This window comes from Aplysia californica, unplaced genomic scaffold, assembly GCF_000002075.1.
Source record: "Aplysia californica isolate F4 #8 unplaced genomic scaffold, AplCal3.0 scaffold00088, whole genome shotgun sequence".
Lineage (NCBI taxonomy): Eukaryota > Metazoa > Mollusca > Gastropoda > Aplysiida > Aplysiidae > Aplysia > Aplysia californica.
Window position 1 is genome coordinate 1441278 of NW_004797358.1, and position 24830 is coordinate 1466107.

Consider the following 24830-nt stretch of genomic DNA (forward strand, 5'->3'; position numbering starts at 1 on the left):
CCCCAGCAAATCAAATTATTCCTTTTTTGACATACATTTAGAAATTTCATCACAATGGAAACCGAAACGAGTACTTCCAAGTGCTCAAAGGGGACCCACCCTCAAAATCGAAAGTCACAAAAGAAAACGTCTCAAATAGTCTCAGCAGTATCAAAGAAAACGACCGGTTTAAGTTCGTGAATGTCAACGGAATTATCAGAAGCGTGTGTGCCCACCATTCACGGCAAGGTAGTCATGGCACTGCTGGCGCATAGATAGAGTTGATCAGGCGTGCAGAAAGGCCTGGGGAATGTTGTTCCATTCTTGTTGCAGCCATCCAAGCAGCTGCTGTCGGTTATCGGGCAAAGGGTGGTTCTTCCGAACTCTCCAACCAAGCTCAGCCCACAACTGTTTAATAGGATTGAGGTCTGGACTGTCGGCTGGCCAAATCATGCGGGTAATCCCCGCCTGCTGCACGAAGGCGTTGACGGCCCTGGGCCGGTGCGGCGTGGCGTTATCGTCCTGAAGGACAGCGGCAGGCCCAATCTGCTGCAGCGCCAGGACAACCAGAAGTCGAAGGATCTCCTGCATATACCGCTGCCCTGTTAGTTAGGATACTGTCGACATGGTAGAGGGGGGTTCAGTGATGCCTGCTGATTCTCCCCCAAAACCATAACGGAGCCGCCTCCAAAGGGGACCACTTTTTGAACTGCATTGGCAGCAAGCTGCTCCCGTGAACGCCACCAGATGCGGGTTCGACCATCACTGGATGTCAGACAGAACCGAGATTCATCAGTGAACAAGACCTCTATCTACTGGGCATGTGTCCACCTCTGGTGCGCAGTGCGCCAGATTTGACGGTTGGCTCGCTGGTTCTGGGTCAGCTTAGATCTAGGTTTTCAGACGCTGGACGACGCGCACGAAGGTTGACGCCATGAAAGGCGATTGCGTAGGCATATTGTGATTTTCGATTTTGAGGGTAGGTCCCTTTTAAGCGCTGAGAATTAGGCATTTCGGTTTCCACCGTGATGAAATTTCTTTTTTGCACTTACGGATTGATGAATTAAGTGTATGTCAAAGAAGGAATAATTTGATTTACTGGTTTTTATTTTACGTGCACTTTTGTGGTCCTTAACTTTTGGTCAAGACAGTACCGTACATGTAGCTTGTTCACTTTCGTCTGACTGCGTTAAAAATTCTAGCTCAATGAGGAATTTACATATGCCCACGAAACTGCATGGCACTACTGCAGGCCAGGCACCAAACAAAAATACATGTATATTTAAAAAAAAATCTTGACCCAGTAATTAGAAAGCTTTTCTCTTTGGGCCGTGTATAACCCCCCCCCCCCCCCCCTCCCAAATAAACCCTACTCTTTGGATGCATAAACAGGATCACTAAAATAAATTCTTACAGTTGCCTTGCCTGCAAATTGGTCTTTTTGAGACTGCGATACCGCCCTGCTCCCACATTTCAGTACATGTATAAGATTGTCGATTTCATCCCCCGGCTGTCTCAACGTCTCCACGTGGGTCCCGAAAAATACTCACCCCATCTCTTGAATCGTGTTTTTGAGGCGAATTTTAAAGAGTGTTGTTGAGGAAAATATGTCAGCCTTTAAACGTTTAAGTTGTGTGCTGTAATTCCCCTATTATTTTTTTGAACCGCTTTAGGCTTACATCAAAGAAAACATGTCGGAACCTTAGTTTACAGTTACTTTTATAAATGGGCTTTTAGGTTCTGTTAGTTGTTTAACTTTTAGACCCGCTCGCAAAAATCCAGAAAAATTAAACAGAGCGATGTGTTTTTATCCCGTTTTAACTTTTAACCGCGGTCAGATGAAAGTGAACGATATAAATCATAATATTAAATATAGCCAAGACAGTCGACAGTATTCTCGAAGCAAGGGAAGCAACCCACAGAATACACTGTATTACGTTTTTATGACTTGCGCATTCTCTCCCTGGATCAGGTCCCATTTTGGGACCAGCCCTGAGAGTTGTGCAGGACCAAATTTCACACACACACACACACACACACACACACACGCCCATACGCACACACACTCACACACACGTGTGAAACTCTACATAATTTGATAAGTAGGCACCAAGTCAGAGTAGTCCTACAATGGATTCCTTCCTGCCCACACTGGGATACCGGGAAATGAAAGAGTTGATGCTCTGGCAAAGAAAGGAGCTAGCCTCCCTCAGTCTGAAATTTCTACCAATTACACCACCTGCTGCCAAATGATCAAGTCAAACCTCAAGGAAGACTGGATGAATGATTGGGCCACAGGTACGACAGGAAGGATGATGTATGGTGACATGAATAAACCAGTGGTCAAAGATCCAATCAATGAGTTGAGGAGGGGAGATCAATACATAATCTTCCAACTCAGAACACAACATGTACCCCTCAACCAACATCTCAACCGAATTGGAGTAAAGCAGTCTGCTCAGACAGTGGAACATCATCTGTTCTTCTGTAGAAAACTAACTGATTTATGGGAATGTTTTCTTCCCAAGCTACCCCACACATCTAATTGCCTCTTCTCCTCAAGACAACAATTAGAACAAACATGTAGCTATTACCGAATGGCATCATGCAGAAGAGTTAACACTCAGATGCTACTGGATTGCTAACAACAACAACAACAACAAGGCTAAACACATTTTGTGTCCCTTTAAGAACCCATTTCTGTGTGGATTTTCTTGAAAATGTTCATTAAAGGCAAAACAATTGTAAATTGACAGTTTTCATGGACTCTCTGGCTATGTAAATAACATAAGTTTGGGGGCCATTTTCTTGCTAATTTTACCTCTGAAGCCAGACGACCCTCACCTCCTTCAATTGCAAATATCTTGATTTGGTATTGAAGACAACTGGGTATTTCTTTCATCAAAAAGCAAGGCATATGTTCAAGCTTTAAGGTGAAACCAATAACTCCACATGCCCCAAAATTGATGAGTGTCTGATTCAATTGCGTCATGATACAAATGTGGCAGGGGGGGGGGGGGGGGAATCTTTGATCAAAATAACAACAACAAAATTCAAAATAGAGTAAAAGAGTTGAAATATTCACAATAAATCTGGACAAATGGCAGTTCTGCTGTTTGCACATTCTCCAATTCTACATTAAGTTTCCAGCCATGCCCTATGGTCGTACTCACTTTTTATTTTTCCCCTTTCCTTTTCTGGCCATGTTTGCCATTAACTTCATTCTGTATTGTTGCATATTTACATAAGTCCTGATGTTGACATTGATATAAATAATATTATCATATTAAGATTGCATAGTATGTTGAAGGGCCTCAACCACAGAGAACCAGAGAAGACAGAAAATGCAAGCTTATGAAACAAGTTAAAAGTCAAAGCAAAAGTCAAATTGGGAGTTAAAGTAGAAAATATTTTAATACAGAGTATAAGTCTTTGCAAATCTATTATAACAGTTTTGATTCAAGGGTATAACAGACGAAAGGGGCACAGCTCAAGAAGACTGGAACCAGTCAAAAATAATAAAAAATGAAGGCAAAAATAGTTTGTGGGACAGACATTCATTCTGATACCTCTCTCCCTCTGTTGAAGGAAAAAAAACTGAGGGATTTGAAATCCTTTCATGTTACCAGGAGTAATGAGTCAAATGACTTTGTGTTAAACGAAGTCTACTGTAGTAATTAATATTTTTTTGACTGAATGAAAGTCAGCATATAGCTCACTATAAAAAATAATAACAATTTAAGTTCAAATATTAATCACAGCACCATATCCATAATCATCACAACCTCATCACAGACATTCAAAATGCTTTTACAACAGAAGTCAGTTCCCTTGAAATTTATGAAGAATAAACTCTGGAGTATTTGTTTCACTCTTTCTTCTTGATTCTTGTCATTCAGCATGACTGATTTTCCACAGGCAGTGTTTTGTACTTCTCTGTGGCATTAAGTAGAGCCATTAGAATTCCAAGATCTTTTTCAGAGTGACCATCCAGGGGCGCAACAATTAACTCTGATTTTGGCAAACTCTAAAGAGAGAAAAGACAAACATACAAATGTAATAGAATGTGAACTTAGACATCATAGCCAAAGTTAAGCAAACAGGAAATGTATGAGCAAAAGTATCAGAGTGTAAACATAGATGGGCCAGCCTCAGTGTTGCATTTGACTGACAAACTTGGCAAGCACACCCATGAGTTAAAATTGGAGTGGGGTCTGTAATTTTCTCATCTTTACTAGAATATTTTTCAAGTGTTCTGCTATCAGTCAGTATGTTACAAGCTGCGAGAGATGGACACAGGCTTAAGTTTTGCAGCTAGGATAATAAAGGTTATGGTGGGATGGACTATTGGGATGAGCCAGAGTAGTTTCGAACCTTTAATACTTTATTCCCTCACCCTCTGTCCAAACAAAATGGAGAGGAGGGAAAAGGCAGTATCATCGACTTATCTGCCAATAATAACGGAGAGCCTAAGATGGACTCACAATGTGATTTCAAATCAGGGATGTCTGTAGCTCACAAAGATTGAATCAAACAAAGAATATGCAGATTTAAGAAGCTGACAAGACACTTTTATCAAATCAACTTTAACAACCAACATCACCAGGTCCTCGACCAAAGCTGGTATTGGAAGAGACAGAACACTCTTATTAAGAAAGTTGAGCTCACCTTGTGAAGTTTCCATGCTGATTCCATGGGAGTAATGACATCAAAACGTCCGTTTATAATGGTGGTGGGTATATCCTTCAGCTTGTGGACATTGTCCAAGATGTAGGAGTCACTCTCCAGGAAACCTCCATTAAGGAAATAATGGCTGAGGAGAATTTCAAAATCTGTTATCCATAAACAGCACAGAGACTTACATTGAAGTCAATAAGTACAATACGGTACTTTATAGACCATTAAGTCCGCTTACTGTGAACTTACTACTCGAGATTTATTCAGTTTGATACAGCAGGGGTTCACTACATGTGTGCTCAGAGAAAAACTTAGGAATAGGCCCACTTGAAGATGCAACAAACTTTTAAATGGTGTATTACTTTCATGGATGACATTATAAATAGGCACTGTCCCATCACATAGACAATAGCATAATGTGTGCTGTGTTGGTCTACACTTCAAACCTTCAGAGATGATGGCACATGTGGCTAATTAGGGGAATATGTCTTGGAAAATTCTTGAGGCATTTAAATTTAAAGCAAGAAAATTGACATATATTTTACACACTTGCATTATCATGTGTCTCCTCAGATGCTTTCATTCTTGTATTCTTCCTTCATATATAAAAACTTATGACGTTCGATAAACATTTTCATTTATTTCACATCAGTATCAGTAGAAGGACCTGGGAACATGAGCGAGGGGAGTCGGCTGACAGAAGATGTATTTAACAGTAATTGAGATTATCAGAGAGAAGCATTATTGTTTACTGAAGTGCCTGGCATGAAATGGGACCTATGGGACGCTTAATAGGAGAGTGAAAAAGAAGCAAGTAATTTAATTAAATTTTGAAGCGGTAAGAATAAAACAGAAACAAACAAATAGGGCTTAATATGTTACTGAGTTGTGTGTGTGTGTGTGTGTGTGTGTGTGTGTGTGTGTGTGTGTGTGTGTGTGTGTGTGTGTGTGTGAGTGTGTGTGTGTGTGTGTGCGCATGTGTGAGTGTGTGTGTGAGTGTGTGTGTGTGTGCGTGCATGTGTGCATGCATATATATGTATAAACATGTGTGTATGTATGTATGTATGTGTGTGAGTTTGTGTGTGTGTGTTGTGTGAGTGTGTGTGTTTGTGTGTGTGCCTGTGTATGTGGGTGAGTGAGTGAGTGAGAGAGAGAGAGAGTGTGTGTGTGTGTGTGGGTGTGTGTGTGTGTGTGTGTGTGTGTGTGTGTGTGTGTGTGTGTGTGTATGTGTGTGTGTTTTATGTGTGTGTGGTGTGTGCGTGTGTGTGCGTGTGCGTGTGTGTGCGTGTGTGAGCATGCGTGTGTGTATGTGTGCATACTACTATATCACTTTTAGATGTGCTCTCAGGTGCATCTTGTCCAAAACACTAATACCTCCTATGGTATAGAGCAGTCTTGTACTAGAAGCAGTCTTGTACTAGAAGCAGTTCAACATGAATTAAGGGGCTGGTGGAAGCCCCAGTGGGCACCAGAATACTGAGTTTGAAAATGACGTGGAACTGGAATGAAAGAAAGAGATTACCAACCTGCTAGCAGCATGTAATATTTATATTTCAAAGAAAATATATAGGCCTATCGTAACTATAAATAACAATATAATAATCTAACACCTTGAGAGAAAAGAAAATTAATAAACCAAGGAAAATGTGAATCTAATACTTTGTTAACAAGTTTCTGTGTCTAAGTGATATATTTGGCCTGCTTTACACTCAACTCATTTAAATATATATATTTCTGTGTGGACTTTATTGAAAAACGTTGATAATAGACACAAAATATGTCAATTTTCAGCTTCCAAGAACCTTTAAGCTAAGGAAATCACTAAACCTCGACAGCCATTTTCCCACTAATTTTACTTCTAAAATCAGGTAATCCCCACCTCTTTTCATCACAAACATCTTGACTTATATTCAAGATAGATGGGTATTTTTTTCACCTAAAGCAAGACAAATAAACTGTGGTGTAAACGCACCTTAAGAATAGAAGGACATGTAGTGTGAACACACCTTAATAATTATTGTGACGTAGGCCTAAGGGACGTATCACGTGACTGTGATTTCGTGCAAGCGGCGGGAAGTCTGAAGGTCACTCTCTCACTGAAGCCGAAGCGAGTAACATCGGCTAACGAAGAACTAGCAGACGACCGGCAAGTGGGGCCCCACCAACATCAACTATCATCTAGATCTACTACTCCAAGACTCAAGTAAGTCGTAACATAACATGGTGTCAAAAGTGCGCAGAGATACGGACAGTACGAACCCAAGTGCAAATATTGAAATCGGAATGTAGACTCTAGATTAGATCTGTAGATTAGACACAGATCGAGATTCACGTGAAATTTTCTAATACAAACTAGTCTGGAGGCCAATGACGCTAAATCTAGTCGCCTGAATCTAAACCCATTGAAACTAGTCAACCAAGCCTCAATATAGAAGAGACAAAGTCCAGATTTCATGCTCAAATACAGCCGCCTCAAAAATTAAATATTAGCGAGGAAAGTGCTTTGAAATCAAACTGGAGAAAGTTTTCGAGGGCATGGAAGAATTATGAGATTGCTTCAAACTTGATCAAAGAGTCAAAACAGTTTAGGTGTGCAGTCTTATTGACAGTAATAGGGGAAGATGCGATGGACAAATTTGATGGATTTAAGTTTAGTTCCAAAGAGGAACAGGATGATATCGATACAGTACTCAAGAAGTTTGAGGAATTTTGCATGGGAACAACTCATGAGGCATTCAAGTCATACCGCTTTCATGTCAGAGTACAAGAACCTAATGAATCCATTGATGCCTATGTTGCGGAGCTAAGAAAATTGGCCAGAGGGTGCAACTTTGAAGCATTTGAAGATCGCATGATTCGGGACAAAATTTTAGTTGACTGCAAGACTGACCACGTGAGAGAAAAGTTGTTGGAAGACCCCAAGTTAGATCTCAAGAAGGCAATAGACATAGCAAGAGCCTATGAGGCTAGTCAAGTCAAGCTAAATGAAATGAAAGAATTAGCAGTTGACAGAGTTATGTCAAAAGACAGAAAGAAATTGTTTCCAGAAGAAAAGAAGCAGTTTTCAAGTGATAAGAGGTCACAATATCCAAAGGATAGAAAACAACAATCTTCAAAAAGGAAATGCACAAGGTGTGGATATGATTCACATAGAAATAACCAAGATTGTCCAGCATTAAGAGCAGAGTGCAACAAATGCAAAAAGATAGGACATTATGCTTCACAGTGCATAACAAAAGAAGTGAGACGAGTAGAAGAATCAGACTGATGATAATACCACAAGAACCATCCTGGGTTCAATACACGAAATACATTCGGTGAATAACTGGCACACAGAGATATTAGTCAACAGTCAGAAAATGACATTTCGTATAGACACAGGAGCTGATGTGTCTGTAGTCTCAGACAAAAATTTTAGAGACACAAAAGTGCTAAAGCAAACTGACAAGAAACTCTATGGACCGGGAGGGTCAAAACTAGATGTCATCGGTGTATTCACAGCAACCCTGAAAAAGAACAGTTGTAAGTCAGAACAAGACTTATACGTTATCAAGGGACTCAGAAAACCGCTGTTAGGCAGACCTGCCATTGAAGCACTTAAAGTGGTGGAAGTTGTAAATGGATTGTCAGAAGCTAAGTTTGACCCAAAACTTAAGTATGCTGGTCTTTTCCAAGGCTTAGGAAAAACAAGCAATGAATATACTATTGAGTTGAAAGACAATGCAAAGCCATTTAACCTTACCTGCCCTAGAAGGCTGCCTCTTCCACTAAAAGATAAAGCAGAAGAAGAAACAGTTGAAGTCAGTAGAATATTTCAGTTGATCCCCATATCAGATGAAAAATTAGAGGAAGTTCGATGAGCACAGCACAGCGACAAGGAATGCCGAGAGGTGATTCAATTCACTCAGGGCCATTGGCCTCAAAGGACGCATGGAATATTAAAATTATATTATGCAGAGCGTCATTGTTTGGCGGTGGAGCAAGGTATCTCTTGCACGGATGCAGGTTAGTCATTCCATCTTCACTGAGGCAAGACATGCTCCAGAGAATCCACCAGGGGTATCAAGGTATAGTCAAGTGTAGGGCTTTAGCACGCACCTGTATTTGGTGGCCTGGGATGTCTCTAAGGATATTGAAACCCTAGTGAATAACTGCCCTGAGTGTGAAAAACACAGAGTATTGCCTCCTCAACCGCTAGTACCAACTCCAACTCCAGATCACCCTTGGGAAAAAGTAGGAAGTGACCTGTTTGAATGGCAGGGAGAACATTATCTGCTGGTGGTGGATTATTATTCCAGATGGATTGAGATTTCACACCTTACTTCTCTTACTTCCAAGAGTGTTATCAACAGTTTCAAGGCTATCTTTGCAAGAATGGGTATTCCCAGGACAGTACTTACTGACAATGGGACGCAATATACTTCAGCAGAGTTTTGTAACTTCACTTCCTATTATGGATATAAACATGTTACAAGAAGCCCTCATCATCAGTCGGCTAATGGAGAAGCAGAGAGAGCAATCCAAACAATTAAAAACATGCTCAAGAGAGAACAGGACCCTTTTCTGGCCCTTTTAAATTACAGAGCCACACCTTTGGCCCAGGGACAGAGTCCAGCTGAACTGCTGATGAACCGGAAACTAAAAACTAGAGTACCATCCTTGCAGGAAGGACAGAACGATACGAAATTCCAGAGGAAAGATGCTATTATAAAAAGAAATATCAAGGAGAATTTTGATAGAAGGCATAAAGTGAAAAATCTACCAGAGTTAAAACCAGGACAGTCGGTTTGGCTTAAGACTCCGAGGCTGGAGGAAGCAAAAGTAATTCCAAGATCTGTATACGTCCAAACTTCTTCTGGACATGTTACACTGAGGAACCGACAACAGGTTAGAAAAAGATCGGATAAACATCTGTCCATACCTCCTACTATACCCATGGACAGTAATAATTTACCAACGTTAGGGCAACCTCAAACTGAGCCAGGGATAATTTAAATTGATCCTGCAAGTAGCCTTTTCAATGAGACGGAGACAAAGCCAGTTGTCACTAGAAGTGGAAGACTGGTCAAGCCGAGAGAGGTACTGGATTTATAGTACTCTCTCTTCGTGGTGTAAATATCAGATGATGTATATAGTGTTTTGTTCCTGGGAGGGAAACTAATTTGTTATAGTTGTCGCCCTAAGAGTTGATTTTGTTATTTGGGGCTTTGGCCCTTTCAAGTTATTTCCTCATATAAAGACGGGGAGATGTGGTGTAAACGCACCTTAAGAATAGAAGGACATGTAGTGTGAACACACCTTAATAATTATTGTGACGTAGGCCTAAGGGACGTATCACGTGACTGTGATTTCGTGCAAGCGGCGGGAAATCTGAAGGTCACTCTCTCACTGAAGCCGAAGCGAGTAACATCGGCTAACGAAGAACTTCCAGACGACCGGCAAGTGGGGCCCCACCAACATCAACTATCATCTAGATCTACTACTCCAAGACTCAAGTAAGTCGTAACATAACATGTACAAACTTTAAGATGATACCAGTAACTCCATATGCCCCAAAATTGACGAGCGCTTGATTCCACCACGACACGACACACACATATATATATATGAACTGAACCCATACGTACATGCAAAGTTTAAAATTAATCAAACCCATCAGAAAATATGTTGAAAAAATACAGAGCAGAATTATATAAATGTAGAAGATCCAAAGGAAATCTTTGCCTTTTAATTAAGTACAGTATTCTTTCAATAACTTTTGTCAAAATTTCAATACCCACAAAACATGATGTTAGGTCACTTTGAAGGCAGAGAATTTTGCTCCTCTATCACAATTTTGAGTTAAGAAGAAAAGTATCCTCTGTAATGTAATCATTGTAAATTCTAAAACCCACCCTCAACTTCCATGTGTTGGCCACGTTTGAATAAACTGGACTGTAGAGCAGTCACAGACCTTCACATGATATAATTTTAGAGAGAATGAAAGCAGACTAAAAAATACAGTAGGTGCATAAACTATGAAAGAATCAGTAATTCTTAGTTGATTTAGTTACCATTCAATCCTCGCAAAGTTTAAGCAAAACTCTACATCATCTGCAAACTGCACGTAGAAGGGGTCAATCTGAGGTCTCATGATCTGCAACTCCCATAACGACCAGGCTTTTGCAGCAGGAAGACTCACGTTGTGGTCCTCTGAGTTCAGACGTTTGTTGTAGGCTTTGATTAAGTCTTTACGCTCTTCCTGCACATGTATACGACGAAACAAGCAGTTTACAATTCGTATCAAGTGGGTATTGTTTTATCAACTACAGCCAAATGTACTCTAACTGCAATCTGTCCAAGACAAATGACCATTCATACTTTCCTTCTTTTCTATTATAATGACAATACATGTTCAATGCTTTTTGCATTCATGTTAGTTTTTTGGCAAAAGAACTTGCAGAAGTTAGCCACTGTTTTTTAAAAGAGCAGTGTCCTTATTGGTCGGGTATTCTCACCATTATAATTATAATAATTATAATAGTTCCTCCATCAATGTCTGATGATGACCAGTGCACCTGCAGAGGAGAATATTTTTTAAAGAGAAACAGAATATAAAAGGGTTAAGATGATTTGTGGCTTCTGCTATGGCTGATGAGACCAATTCTGGGAAAAAAGAGCTTGCCACACTCTGAGCACTTAAAAGCTTTGTTTCAATCTGTGGATGTGCACAGCTTGTGGTCTTCTCCGTGGGTTTCTGCATTTCTGATTCATGAAACCTCATATTGTATCAAAGTTGGTATTCTCTGCCTTGTGATTTAAAGGGGAAAACCAGTTCTGAATCTCCTTCAGCCGCTCTCTCACTTCATCCAGGGCCTGCCTGTCACATCTTCCCCGTATCTCCTGACTGGGGTGCTAAGCTAGTGTTTTTAAGAAGAAGAAAAACATTTCCAACAGGACACAATTTTGATCACTTCTTAATTTCAAAGGAGGAACAGGACAAGAGGAAAAGCACTCAACGAAGGAGAATATATAAAATTTGAACTCTAACCACACAAAGTATAAAATTTGAATTCAGTACCAAGAAAATCAATCAATAAACAGTTTTTTTAAAGAGTTTTTTTTTACGGCACTCGCAACTGCATAACGTCATATGAGCGCCAAGGGGAGGATGTCAACAGAGAAGTCCTTACAGGGAATCAGGCTTACTCTGCTCACCTCTCTAGCTTCAACAGCAGAAAGTCAGCTTCGACTATCAAGGCACCCCGGTTTACAAGAGTGTGACAAACATACAAAAGTAGAGGAAAAATGACAATAGTAAGGATTAGGAAAGAAAAAGCAGCAGTTCCCTGTTGTGATTCAGGCAGTTATGAGCATTACATTGATGAATCAATCCATTTACAATTTTACTGTGCATAAGAACATGTTAATGGGCCCCCCTTTGGGAATGGCCTGAATTAAGACACTTCAGTCAGTAGCACCACTCTGGGGGGTTCAATAAATAGTACTTATGTGTTGCCCCCAAAAAAACATGTAGAAGACACAAAAAACTGCTGAACATGTAAAATTAAGTAGATCTACACTATACAAAACATTTAGAAACTTACAAGTGGGATTATCTTCAAGTACTCCTCATGCAAATCAGGCCAGATCTGGCTGCAGCCATCCACATACAACCAATCTATTTCTTTCCTGCACAAAAAAAAATACCAATGAAGAATGATAAAACATATCAAATCAGTGTGCCTGAGCTTTCTTATCCCAGCTCTGGTGAAACTAAAATTTTTTTGCAATTACTCATCTATATATTCAATTACACACCTATGTGCATACAATTGGCAACAGAGCTTTCTGTTCGCCTGGTCTAAAAATGACAATCATACTATGTCGATGTAATTCTCTTTAAAACATATGGTCAAAAGTGATACACGCAGTGGCTTTTTTGACATTGAAATTCATTAAATACAATTGAAGAATGGTTTTTCCCAAATTCAGTAAGTTAGTTTTGATAAGCGCCTGACAATACTTGATTTCATCCTGATGCCACGTACATATGTGTCACGACACGGTGGTATCAGGCTCTCGTCAATTTTAGTGCTTGTAGAGTATTTGGTATCATCTTAAAGCTTGTTCATTTGTCTTGCTTTGGATGAAAAAAATATATCCATTTGTCTTGAATAGAAGTCGAGATATTTGTAAATGAAAGAGGTGGGGATCTCCTGGTTTCAGAGGTGAAATTAGTGAGAAAATGGCTGCCAAATACGATTTATTTCCTTCGCTTGAGAGTCTGTGGACACTGAAAATTTACATTTTTTGTGGCTTTAATTAACGTTTTTCAGTAAAATCCACACAGAAATGTGCTGTTTAATGGGCAGGAAAGGTATGGAGTCAAAGAGCAAAAATTCGATAAAAATTCACAAACCTGCGGAAAAAAGCCAGCGTCTTCACTTTGACTATTTTGATGAGCACCTGATTTCACCACCCTGCCTCACATATAAATACACATGTATTTATGACATAAGTAGCATACACAAGCGTATATATCATGTATGTGTGTGGCATCGTGGTGAAATCAGTCCTTCAAAACTGGCATAGAGTTTTGGAAAATCACTCTTCAATTGTTTCCCACACACAGCGTGTACACATTTGGATTCTAAATTCCCTGGGACTGGGAAGGAAGATTTCCGACAGGACAAAACACGGAGAGTTGGATTTGTTCAGATTTTAGCAAATTAAAACAAACGAGCTCAGATAGTTTCAGAGTTTTTATAGTGATTCCGCCTTTTCACTTTCAACAACAGAAAGCAATAGTGCAGGAATTTAGGTTAATGTGGCTCTTTCATTTCAATGAATAAAAAGGGTGCAATTTTTTAGAATTAGTACAGTGGAAATCGGATTCAACGAGGTCGCTGGGCCTGACCTAAAACCTCGTAGAATCCGAGAGTTCGTTATAGCAAACAAGAGGTTTTGTGTAGATTATTACAGGCACTGAGCACATAATGTGTAAAGAGAAGTAACAAGTAGTGCCTGAAATGCCTGCATATTATGAGCTGTGTAAAAAAAAAAAAGACCAATTCATTCAAATGCACGCCTGTGTCATCTCGATTATTTGCCAAAAAGTTGTGTTGCTGTGTAGAGCCTAGCACACGGCAACTTTTGATTCCATAGACAAGCGCTCATTTCATTACGTAGATCTACGTCAATACTAGCTTATATAATAATGATCAGATGCAGAGGGTAAAAAAGACTGTGACGCGTTTATATCTGCGACGTTCAACGCCCGGACCGCTGGTGCCCCCTCCCCCCTCCCCGACACAGTCACACATGTGCAGGCCGCCCATCCGACCCTGACACACGCCAGAGTATACACGTGCATGTGCCAACAACGCATGTGTTGGTATGAAAAAAGGCCGCTGATTGGTCGCATTCAATCGGAAGTAAACAATAGTTCGGGATGCAGGTGCAATGGATGGTGTCCGAGAATAGATAAAGTTCGTTCTGGGAGAAAAAAGAGCGAAGCCACGTCTGTGGGGGCTGTTCCCCCTGGAAGCGACCTAGTTGAATCCGAGCTTGCTGATTTAAGTGCTCGTTGAATCCGGGTTATTTTTTATTGATTTAAAAGAAGAAAAAAAACCCCGGGGAATCTATCTCCTCTCGGTGAATCCGAGTTCTCGTTGAATCCGAGCTTGTTAAATCCGAGCTCCACTGTACAGTCTTAAGCTTGAAAAAAAGTTTTTCATGTCATCAAATTTTAACAAAATCTAGTGTACACTAATCTAATATAGTTCCCCCAGATTGTGCTTCATCTGCAGATTGTTGGTAACTGACTAGCCTGATTAAGAATTTTGCTTGGATTTTCCAAAATTGAAAAACAATACAAGTAACAAAAAAGCTGATCATTAATACATTTTGATATATTAATTGAAAGTAAGTATAGAAAATGCATGAGTGCACAGAACACTTGACAAGTCACTGCATATATTTATATCACAAAGAACTACATTTCTTTTGCACTGAGTCAAACTTTAGTGTCAACCAAGAAACTGTTAGTGAAACGACTAAATGATTTCATTTAGAATGTCACCTCTTTTACCTGAAGGTAAATTATAAGAGCAACGTAATCATACTCACTTTGTACATAGAAATATTCCATGAACTATGATTGCTTTAACTCGCTGTGGGTGTGACTCAGCATAAACTAAAGTGAGGGTAGTACCCCAGCTCCAGCCAAACAACACCCAGGCCTCAACACCCAGTTTTTCTCGCAGCTTCTCAATATCAGAGACAAGATCCCAAGTTGTGTTATCCTGATGGAGCACGAACAAAAGAGACAGATGAATCATCAAGTAAAGCAATTTCAACAAAGAATAGTGTATAGAGGCCACAAACACAACTTAAGAGATAAGTAGCCAGTAAGTTTGTTTTCTTTTTGATTAACATACTGAAAATTAGCATTTTTTAGGTTTCAGCAGACTCGAAGGCATTGTGCGACGCCTTTAAAATATCAAGTAGGACCTTGGTCACTCTTTTAGACTACACTATAAAAATACACATTTCTAATGAGAGAAACTTCGGCAATTTTGTAAAAAACATCTTAAAAAATATCAATAATATAACTTGTTTACTGACCTTGAATTGGGTTCAGTTGCAATCATTTAAATGTGAAGGTAAATTCTGAGGGGAAATCATTATATGACAGTAAACATTACACTTTATGATTATGGATAACTGAACTATTTAGACCAGAAACTTAAAAACAAAACCCAACTTTTAAAAAGTTCTGAAGGTGTTGTAAAATAACCCTTCTAAAGCCTACTTTCAGTTCAGCCGATGGTTTAGATCGGCCTGCTCCTCTTTGATCAAACAAGATAATTCTGTAATACTCGGGGTCAAACCAGCATCTTTCCCGTGGAACCACAACACCTGCACCTGGCCCGCCATGTCTGATCAGTGGAGAAAAAAATATCAACACAGAGAAATAAATCACTGTAGTATTAATCCCTATACTGAGCAGATTTTACAAGCATGAACATTCATCTATGCAAAAGTACCTGAATAGCTTTACTTGATTACCATGGTAAAATATCCCACTGACGGAGCAGACTAAATAGACAAGAATGCCCTCCAATTATTCCCACATCTACAGGCTCTAAGAGTTGTCCTTCTCTGGGAATCTCCATATATCAGCTTTTGTTCCCCTCTGATACCCAGCATGGTACAAGACTGAATTAATATCCCCCAAAAACAAGACATAAGATGACCAGGAGGAGGACATATGGCTTCAGAATAAGGGAGCTACCCTTTAGTTTAACCATCTGCACTGAGAAATTTGTCTTTTTGAGCCAGAACTTTGTGTTAAGTGGTAAACAGGTCATGAAACAACAACTGCATATATCCAGTATCCACAGGTTTCCACACATTGGTGGTATCCCATAAAGAGGTACATATATATTATATCATTAAATATTGCAGTTGAAATCTTTAAACATTCTTTGTCCTAAAGAGTGTGTTCGCAGCATCTTGTCTTGAAAGGAGAGAGGGCAGTCTTGAGCACTGGGTGGTGGAACAATGAATTGCCACAGTCAAACAGTGCTATGAGCAGGTTCAAATCTCCTTTAGCTGAATCTGAGTTTTCATTGGATCCGAGTTCGTTGAATCTGAGTTCCTTTATAATGTTGTGTCTGTTGGCAAAGCTTTCTGGGGATACATCATGAGTCACCATGCTGTTTTTTTTCTGTGATCAACCCTCCCCCCCCCCCCCCCCCCCATCTCCCTTACCCTGGCAACTCTAAGGCAAAAGACAGGAATTGTTAAAGCAAACAGAATCAATATGTTTTTTTCTCTTTTTCATGAGGCTTATGTGTTGTTGTTAGTGATCCAGAAACAGCTCAGCTCTCGCCCTTCTGTGCAATGCCATGTTGTGATAAGTGCATGTTTGCTGCAGTTGCTGTAATGTTCCATAGAGTGTGTAGTTAGGTTTCGGAGGGACAAGTGTAGCTCTGATGTCATTTAGGGCTGTGCAGTGGAACAGGTGATGATCCACGGTCTCATATAATGCATAGTCACATAAATGACACATTGGGGGTAGTTTTGGTTATTCTGTTCAAGTGAAAGTTGAGCTGTAGGTGGTCTGTTCATTTCTCTGTAGGTGGTTGATATTGTCATTTCACTTTGTGGTTATATGTTTGAAATCTGCTCTGCCTGTCTTTCCAAGGCCCATCTGTTCATCCAGTCTTTTTTGCTGTTGCTTTTAGTGATTTGTTTCAGTGTTGTATGAGGTTAGAGTGTCGGGCTGTTCCTGTAATATTGTTCGGTTTGTGGGTACAAACAGATATAGAGAGAGTGAAGAAACGCACGTCTGAAAAGGCTCTTTGGTTTTATTATAGTCCTCTAGTACATTGTAACCGAAAAGTGACTACTAAGTAGAAGAAAGGTACTGTCTAAATCCCGATACGTACCTAACAGTTATAACAGAAGAGTTGTGTGATGTACATTATTCCACATCTCCCCCCGAAGTTATTGTCCCAGTACTTAATCATCTATTTTAATAGATCTCTATAAGTTTCACTTGTTTACAACACTTAATTAAAGAGTTCTTCAGACTTAGATTAGAATTTAAAGCACAGAGCTAAATATAGGTCACACAGTCACTGGGTCACAGGTCTAGTCTCGTTGGTACTCTGATTTTTCTGCCGTAACGGCTGACCCGTGGTGTCTGCACTGGGGCCGCCGGCGTTTGCGCTGACTCCCGAGCAGGGCTTGGGGTATCAGGTTGCCGTGTCGAAGACGGTGTGTTGTCTCCGGGCTCTTGTGTTGTAGTAGGCTCTGGGGTAGCCACGAGATGACTTCTGTTACGGCGGACGGTGCTCCCTTTTTCAGTGGTCACTGTGTAGGAGCGCGGATTGGGGTGTCTGTTGTTAACGATGCCCGGTCGGCCTAGGTCTCGAATGTGGACATAATCACCGGGGCAAAGTTCTGGAAGAGATTTGACACCGTGTCTCTTGTTGTATTGCAAACGCATGATCTCTTTCCTCTTCTCCTCCCTTTGACGAATAGAGGGTAGATCAACATAACTTGGGTGTAAGTTGTCCTGCATAATGGGAACTTTGGTTTGGAGTTTCCTTCCCATGAGGAGCTCACTTGGGGCATACCCGTTTTGTAAAGGAGTAGCCCGGTATAGCAGGAGGGCAGTGTACGGATCGTTGGCTTTCTTGAGGAGAAGCTTCACTGTTTGCACTGCTCTTTCTGCCTCACCATTGCTCTGAGGATATCTCGGAGAGCTGGTGACGTGAATGAAACCAAACTCTTTTGCAAAAGCTTGGAAGCTGGCGCTTGAAAATTGAGGGCCATTGTCGGACACGATTGTCTCTGGGATGCCATGAGTGGCGAAGATGGACTTGAGTTTATTGATAACGAATACGCTGTTGAGCTGTTCGAGTAAGCGTAGCTCTACCCAACGAGAGTAATAGTCGACCACGACGATGTAGGTCTGACCTTTCAGGTCAAACAGATCCATGGCCAATCGAGACCAAGGTCGGTCTGGAAACGAGGAAGGGAGCAGAGGTTCCTTCTGGACAGGTCGAAGTTTTGCACAAGTGTTGCACTTCTTCACCATGTCCTCGATCTGACTGGTGATGTTGGGCCACCAGACTGAAGTTTGAGCTAGAGCTCGGCACTTCGTGATGCCAAGATGGCTTTCGTGGAGTCGACTGAGAATGTCCATTCTCAAATCCCGTGGAATGACGAGACGATCGTCAAACAAAAGGATATCATCCACAATGCTGAAATGGTGACGATTAGTCCAGTACTGTTTCAGAAGTGGATTTTCAGGCATGTATGCTGGCCAGCCTCTGGAACAGTATGTCCGGACTTCCGACGTTTCTGGGTCGCTCTTCTGCTGTGAGATGATATTTTGAATTCTCTGTGGTGAAGCAGGGAGGCTGTCAATAGCCTGTTGAGCGAAGTCTGCCACTTCGTCAACGAAGAGTGCTTCAGCATCTGAAGGCAGATTTGTCGGAGCACGAGAAAGTGCGTTCGCAGTGATCTGATGCTTTCCTGAAACATGCAGCACATTTGGTGAAAATCGCATCAGCCTCAGACGGAATCGTTGGATCCTTGGTGGCATTTTGTGGAGTTCCTTGGTAGAGAGGAGAGGGACCAAGGGTTTGTGATCAGTCTCCAGCGTATACTGCTTTCCAAGGATGTATTCACTGAAGCGTTCTGATGCCCATGTTGCTGCTAGGGCTTCCTTCTCGATGACTGCGTAATTCTTTTCTGCATCTGTCAGAGCTCGTGAGATGTAGCTGACAGGTCTGCGAGAACCATCATCTTGTATTTGTAGAAGTACTGCCCCGAGGCCAGACATGGAAGCATCTGCAGCAACGATAGTCTCCCGGTCAGGCGAGTAGTGTGCCAGTATTGGTGTTGTGGTGAGGCCATCTTTGGTGCATTGAAAAGATGCCTCTTGATGTTCTCCCCAGGTCCACAATGAGTCTTTTTTGAGCAATGCTCGCAAAGGCTCAGTTGCAGTAGCCAAGTTAGGAGAGAATTTTGCCATCTGGTTCACCATTCCCAGAAAGCGTTGTAACTCAGTGACGTTCTTGGGCTGAGGGAACTTTCGAATGGCGTCCACTTTTGCTGGATCTACCTTGAGGCCTGTGTTGTTCACAATGTGCCCGAGAAACTTGATTGATGGCTGTGAAAATTCACACTTGTCGTTTAGAGTGATCTTAGCTCTCTGGAGACGCTGCAGAACTTGTCTAACTCGCTTATTGTGAGTGTCCTGATCAGGTGCATGAATGAGAATGTCATCTATGTGACAAATGACACCTGGAAGGCCGTCCAGAATGTTACACATTTTCCTCTGGAAGATTTCTGGGGCTGAGGATATGCCGAAGGGAAGACGGTTAAAGCAGAATCTCCCAAACGGTGTTATGAAGGTAGTGTACCTTCTGGAGTCTGGATCGAGAGGGATTTGCCAGAACCCGCTCGTCGCATCCAACTTCGTGAATACCGTAGACCCTGCAAGCTTGGCAAGCTGTTCGTCTACGGATGCCAGAGGATGGACTTCTCGTCGCACTGCCTTGTTTAGACTGGTGAGGTCCACGCATATTCTCACTGAGCCGTTTCTCTTTGGCACAACAACCATGCCGGAACACCATTCTGTGGGCTCAGTTACGGGTGAGATCACGCCTTCAGCCAGCATTCGGTCAATTTCAGTCTTGACTTTTGGCAGTAGAGGGTGTGCGACTTTTCGTGCTGTGTACAAGCACACAGGATCAGCGCCTTCTTGTAGCTTGATCGTGTATGGGTCTTTCAGTTGTCCTAGTCCTTTGAAGACATCAGGGAACTCTCGTTTGAAATCAGATGATGTCTCGTGGACTGCATTGAGTCTGGCAATGAGACCCAGCTTTACACAAGCTGACCTGCTGAGTAGGGCATGTGGCTGGTCTTTGACAACGAATATTGTCTCCTTCATGGCTTTTTCTTTGAACTTTAGATCAGCCTCAAAGGTGCCAAGAGTAGACAGAGTTGTGTCACCAGGGCCTTTTAGAATTTTGCCGCAGCTATTGAGAGGTTGACTTGTGTCCACACTTCTGTCTCCGATGACAGAGACCGCAGCACCAGTATCAAGCTTGAACTTTGTTGGGACGGAATTCAACTTGATGATAGCAGACCACTCATCTGGGCTGTCGACTTCGTTCACAGTGATGGAACCTAAAAAGTCTGGGGCCTCAGCTATGTGGTAGGAGTTGATTCCGACTTCCTGAACTTTGGGGTGACTACGGCAAACTGCTTTATAGTGGCCTCTCTTGCCACAGGAACCACAGACTGCCGACTTGGCAGGGCAGGCGTCTCGTTTGTGGCTAGGGAGGCGACCACAGTATCCACAAGGTCTCTTGGAACCTGTGTGTGGAGTGTGTGGTTTGTGCAGAGGCCTTGAAGCGCTCGACGCACTACGCATGTTGTGTGGCTTTGTTGTGACTAGCTCAACTCGAGGTCGTACGAGTGTCTGGCTTTCGTCACGAGCTTCAGCTTGTCGGCTTATTTGTATAGCCTCGCTGAGGGTGAGTTTGAGCTTCAATTGGAGCTGTTTGGACAGGTCATCGTCCCTTACTCCGACAACTATTCTGTCTCTTATGAGCTCATCTTTGAGGGCTCCATAGCCACAGTCATCTGCGAGCCTGTGCAAGTCTTGGATGAATATATCGACACTCTCTCCCGGTAACTGAGTGCGTTTGTTGAATTTTGCACGAGCGAAAATGATATTTTTGCGTGCATCAAAGTGAGTGTCAAACGCCTCTATCACTTCTGTGTATGTAGAGGTGCTTTCCTCGACTACCAAAGTCGTGAGGATGTCGTCGGCTACCTCCCCCATAGTGTACAGTAGAGTACTGACCTGCTCTGGCTGCGACTTGTTCTGCAGACCCGTGCACGAACGAAACCTGTTGAAACGTTGTCTCCAACGAGGCCACGATTCTGCCTTCCCATCAAAGGGCTTCGGCGGGGGTAGAGACACGCGGCGATGAACTGTTGTTTTACCGGCCTGATGAATGTTAACATCCGTGTCGTGTTCAGCCATGATTCAAAAAGTAAAGAAATGACACTTATATACCGTGTTCAACCGCTGCCACCATGTAATATTGTTCGGTTTGTGGGTACAAACAGATATAGAGAGAGTGAAGAAACGCACGTCTGAAAAGGCTCTTTGGTTTTATTATAGTCCTCTAGTACATTGTAACCGAAAAGTGACTACTAAGTAGAAGAAAGGTACTGTCTAAATCCCGATACGTACCTAACAGTTATAACAGAAGAGTTGTGTGATGTACATTATTCCACAGTTCCTGTCTAGATCCCCTTTTGATGAGTGTGTCTGCTCTGTCATTTCCAGATATGTTTGAGTGTCTGGGAATCCACTGCATCACCGGGTTGACACCACAGGATGTTATCAGGTGATGGGAGCCAAATAGTTGTGGCAAGTCTTAGTTTAGATGATGGCCATTTTCTGTCGCTTGCAAGACTGATAGTGAGTCAGTGAAAATCACAATACTATGTATCTGTGTTTTCTTTAGATGAGTGTCAAAAACTGTGCGGAGATGGTATAGTGCTGTTTCAATTGCCATCATTTCTGCATCGTACTTGTTGGATTTCTCTCCACAGGCTGCAAAGACATCATTGGAACTGTATTAGTATTCCTATCGGCTTTGGTAGTGCCTTTGAATGCTGAGCTATCTGAATAGACGTGTATCCAGTAATCTGAATAATTGTCGATTGTTTGATGTGATGCAAGCATCAGCGTCATTGGGTCTAAAGATTTTGTGCTAGGCCTATTGTCTCTGAGAGATGTTGTAATGATTTGTTTTTCCAAAGAACTGTGGGGAGGGATGTTTTGGTTGACTCTTTTGGTTTCTCTTTTGTTTCGTGTTAGATGGTGACTCTCCATTAGTTCTGTGACGTGATGCATGATTGATATATTTGTTGAAGCCGTTTCTTTGATTTCCTGTTTGGGTGGTTGGGGCACTTTCTTTTGGTTCTTTCATGGAGCTCTTAAACTACTTATCTCTACGAATTCCCAGAGGTTCAACGTTTGAAAGAATTTCACAAGCGGAAGTAGGTGTGGATTTCATGCCACTGTTTATGAAACGAAGGGCATTATTTTGGACCTTGTCAAGGGTGTTGCAGGCAGTTGTACTGCACATAATGATAATGAGTAGGCTATTGCTGTATTCCAGGGAAGATCGGACATAACTAAGGTATAGAGCTCTCAGAGTTTGTTAGTCTGATCCCCATGCACTGCTTGCGAGTTTCTTTAAAAGTTGGAGTCTTCTTTTTGCCCTGTTATTTATTAGGCTTATGAGTAAAATATATGCTTTTGATATTTTTTTCAGCTCACAATCAAGCAACAGCACAAGTTTTACTCCAAAGATAATGTCTTTTGTTTTTCAATTTTCATATTCAACTAAACGGTGTTTTCCTATACAGAACACTCAGACAGACACTTTTGCTGCTACATTCAAAGTTATTCATTTTGCTTACATGATAACTAAAGGAACTCACAAAAACAAAACTGGCAAACCCTTTGGATTTCCAGACTGTTCATAGTACAGACTGTGTAGATCTGAGACCTGATGAGTACAAAAGAGGAACCAAAGTAAGGGAAAGCACACATCAAGGATTCTGACAAAGATGGTTACTAACTTTTCACAAAATAAGGGAGAGGAAAGCTACAGTTCTACAAAAAGCAACCTACCACTGCACTAACCTTGGGAGAAAATTCATGCATCACAAGGAATATATAGCCTGTTGAGCTTTGGTATAAAATCCATAGTAGTAGCCTATATTATATAGTTAAGTTAATAAAGCCAGCTGAAGGACTGAACTGCTGTCTACAATTAAATTTAAATATTGTTTACACCATTACAGAACAGGTCTCAAGGGTAACAGAAGACACTTACCTGAAGGAAACCAGAATCATATGGTTCTATATCAGGAAACAACTCTGTTCTTCCAACTGACTCAGTCATTGTGATCTGAACAAAATAAAAGTCTCGTTTATAACTGCATGACACTCTTGAGAACACGGAAGAAACCTGCAGAGATGCATAATAATAGCAAGACTTAGTATGCAACACAGGTGATCTATGTAGCACATTACATGTAAAATTGCAGATCATATAAAAATCAAACACTATCTTCAAATTAAGAAATACAGAACCTTATTCAACTATAAGAGAATGGGTAACCTGAGATCTTGAGGCATCACGCGTAGGCTATATTCTTCTATACATTCTGAAAATGATCTTTTACCCATCAAATAAAAATAAACTGTTAAAAGAGACTAGATCTAGTAATAATGCTGAATAAATGAAATCAGTAATCTCAATTTATGATGAGCCTAATTATAGCTTCTGTTCAGTGATGCTCGATCTCATAGATATTTATCCTCTGCCAGCCTATTCACCAACTTTTGGCTGTTTCCCTCTTCAATGATGATGACGACTGACTTTTTGAGCAAAACAACACCCACAAAAGTATTTTGATCTCCTTTTTCACATATATCTCTTCTACATAAGATCAACATTATTTATTAGTTAAATAAAATTATTTCTGTCTTTTAACTTTTCATGCATAAAATCTCATAGTTGTATTTTCTTTTTGGAATCGTATTAAATATTTTTTTAAAATTTGCATTTGAATTTACTGAACTGTCCAAGTTGACAAAACCAACCTAAATAATTGTAGTCACTGAAATTTGTTACAAACTTCTGTTTCTCATGATCTCATATGACAGCAGGGAAGGCAACATTATATCCCTACCGATCCCCAGTCCAAATTAAATAACGGTACAGCCTGATAATAGGCCTAAGGCCGTTTGTATTTTCACACTTTACTTTAGACTTTGTTGTTATTTTTGGAGTATGGGGCGAGGGGTAGAAGATCTTCAGTTAAGTTCAAGAAAATCACTGCACGATCACCCATCTCACTCTAGACTCTAGATTAGTTAGTTAAATTAAATGCCGGTAAGCCAAACTTACAAGGTGGGAAACTTGACGCATCAAACGAAACTTATCCACGAGTAAGCATAAATTCGACCCAGATATAAAGTTTCACAGTACGAGCATCATGTTTTTCCGGGTTAAAATGTAGATCATATTTTTTTTTTAAAGAAGAAAGAGAGAAAATCTGAGCGCAGACCGAATTAGACAATAGAGTGCATTTGTGCTAGCACACCTTGCAGTTTGAAAATGAAAGATACTGTCGTCGTTGAAATTATTCTTTCGCAGGTAGTCAATTAATATTATAGTGCCGCCTCCCCCTCTTTTCACACACACACACACACACACACCCTATCAACCACATAGTTAACCTATCTTGGCATAAAAATACACGTGTATGATATTATTATTATGTCAGCTTAACATCATCATTTTATAACTGTACTTCATATAAGCCCTTCTCACACAAAAGCAGCTGCGAGACAGCTGGTGTGTGTGTGTGTGTTTGTGTATGTGTATGTGTGTGTGTGTGTGTGTGAGTGTGATAACTTGATACTGGTCCCGGGTAACCCAACTGATAATTCTTTTGTCCTCGGCGTTGTCCGTTCTCTGCAGGATGTAGCCCTCCAACAATGACCTCCACTTTGTTTTGTCAGCTGTTCTCTGTGTCCGGATTGTACCCGTCCGCTCTCTCTTATG

The 24830-nt window shown here is 41.1% G+C and overlaps 1 protein-coding gene across 2 annotated transcripts; it reads right to left on the reverse strand.

Moving 5' to 3' along the window:
- Window positions 1–3367: 3367 nt before the first annotated feature.
- Window positions 3368–24390, reverse strand: LOC101852009 (probable proline iminopeptidase). Of its 2 annotated transcripts, none has more exons than XM_005094733.3 (9): window positions 24171–24390; window positions 23091–23225; window positions 22693–22760; window positions 15452–15578; window positions 14767–14942; window positions 12243–12327; window positions 10710–10897; window positions 4648–4792; window positions 3368–4006 (listed from the first exon to the last, which is right to left on the reverse strand). In XM_005094733.3, exons 1-9 carry the CDS (start codon window positions 24189–24191, stop codon window positions 3875–3877), a joined length of 1077 nt encoding a protein of 358 aa, XP_005094790.1. In that variant the 5' UTR covers window positions 24192–24390; the 3' UTR covers window positions 3368–3874. The 2 variants fall into 2 exon arrangements, with proteins under 2 accessions (XP_005094790.1, XP_005094791.1); XM_005094734.3 differs by having other exon boundaries at window positions 23091–23165; window positions 24171–24379.
- Between the last annotated feature and the right edge of the window lie 440 nt (window positions 24391–24830).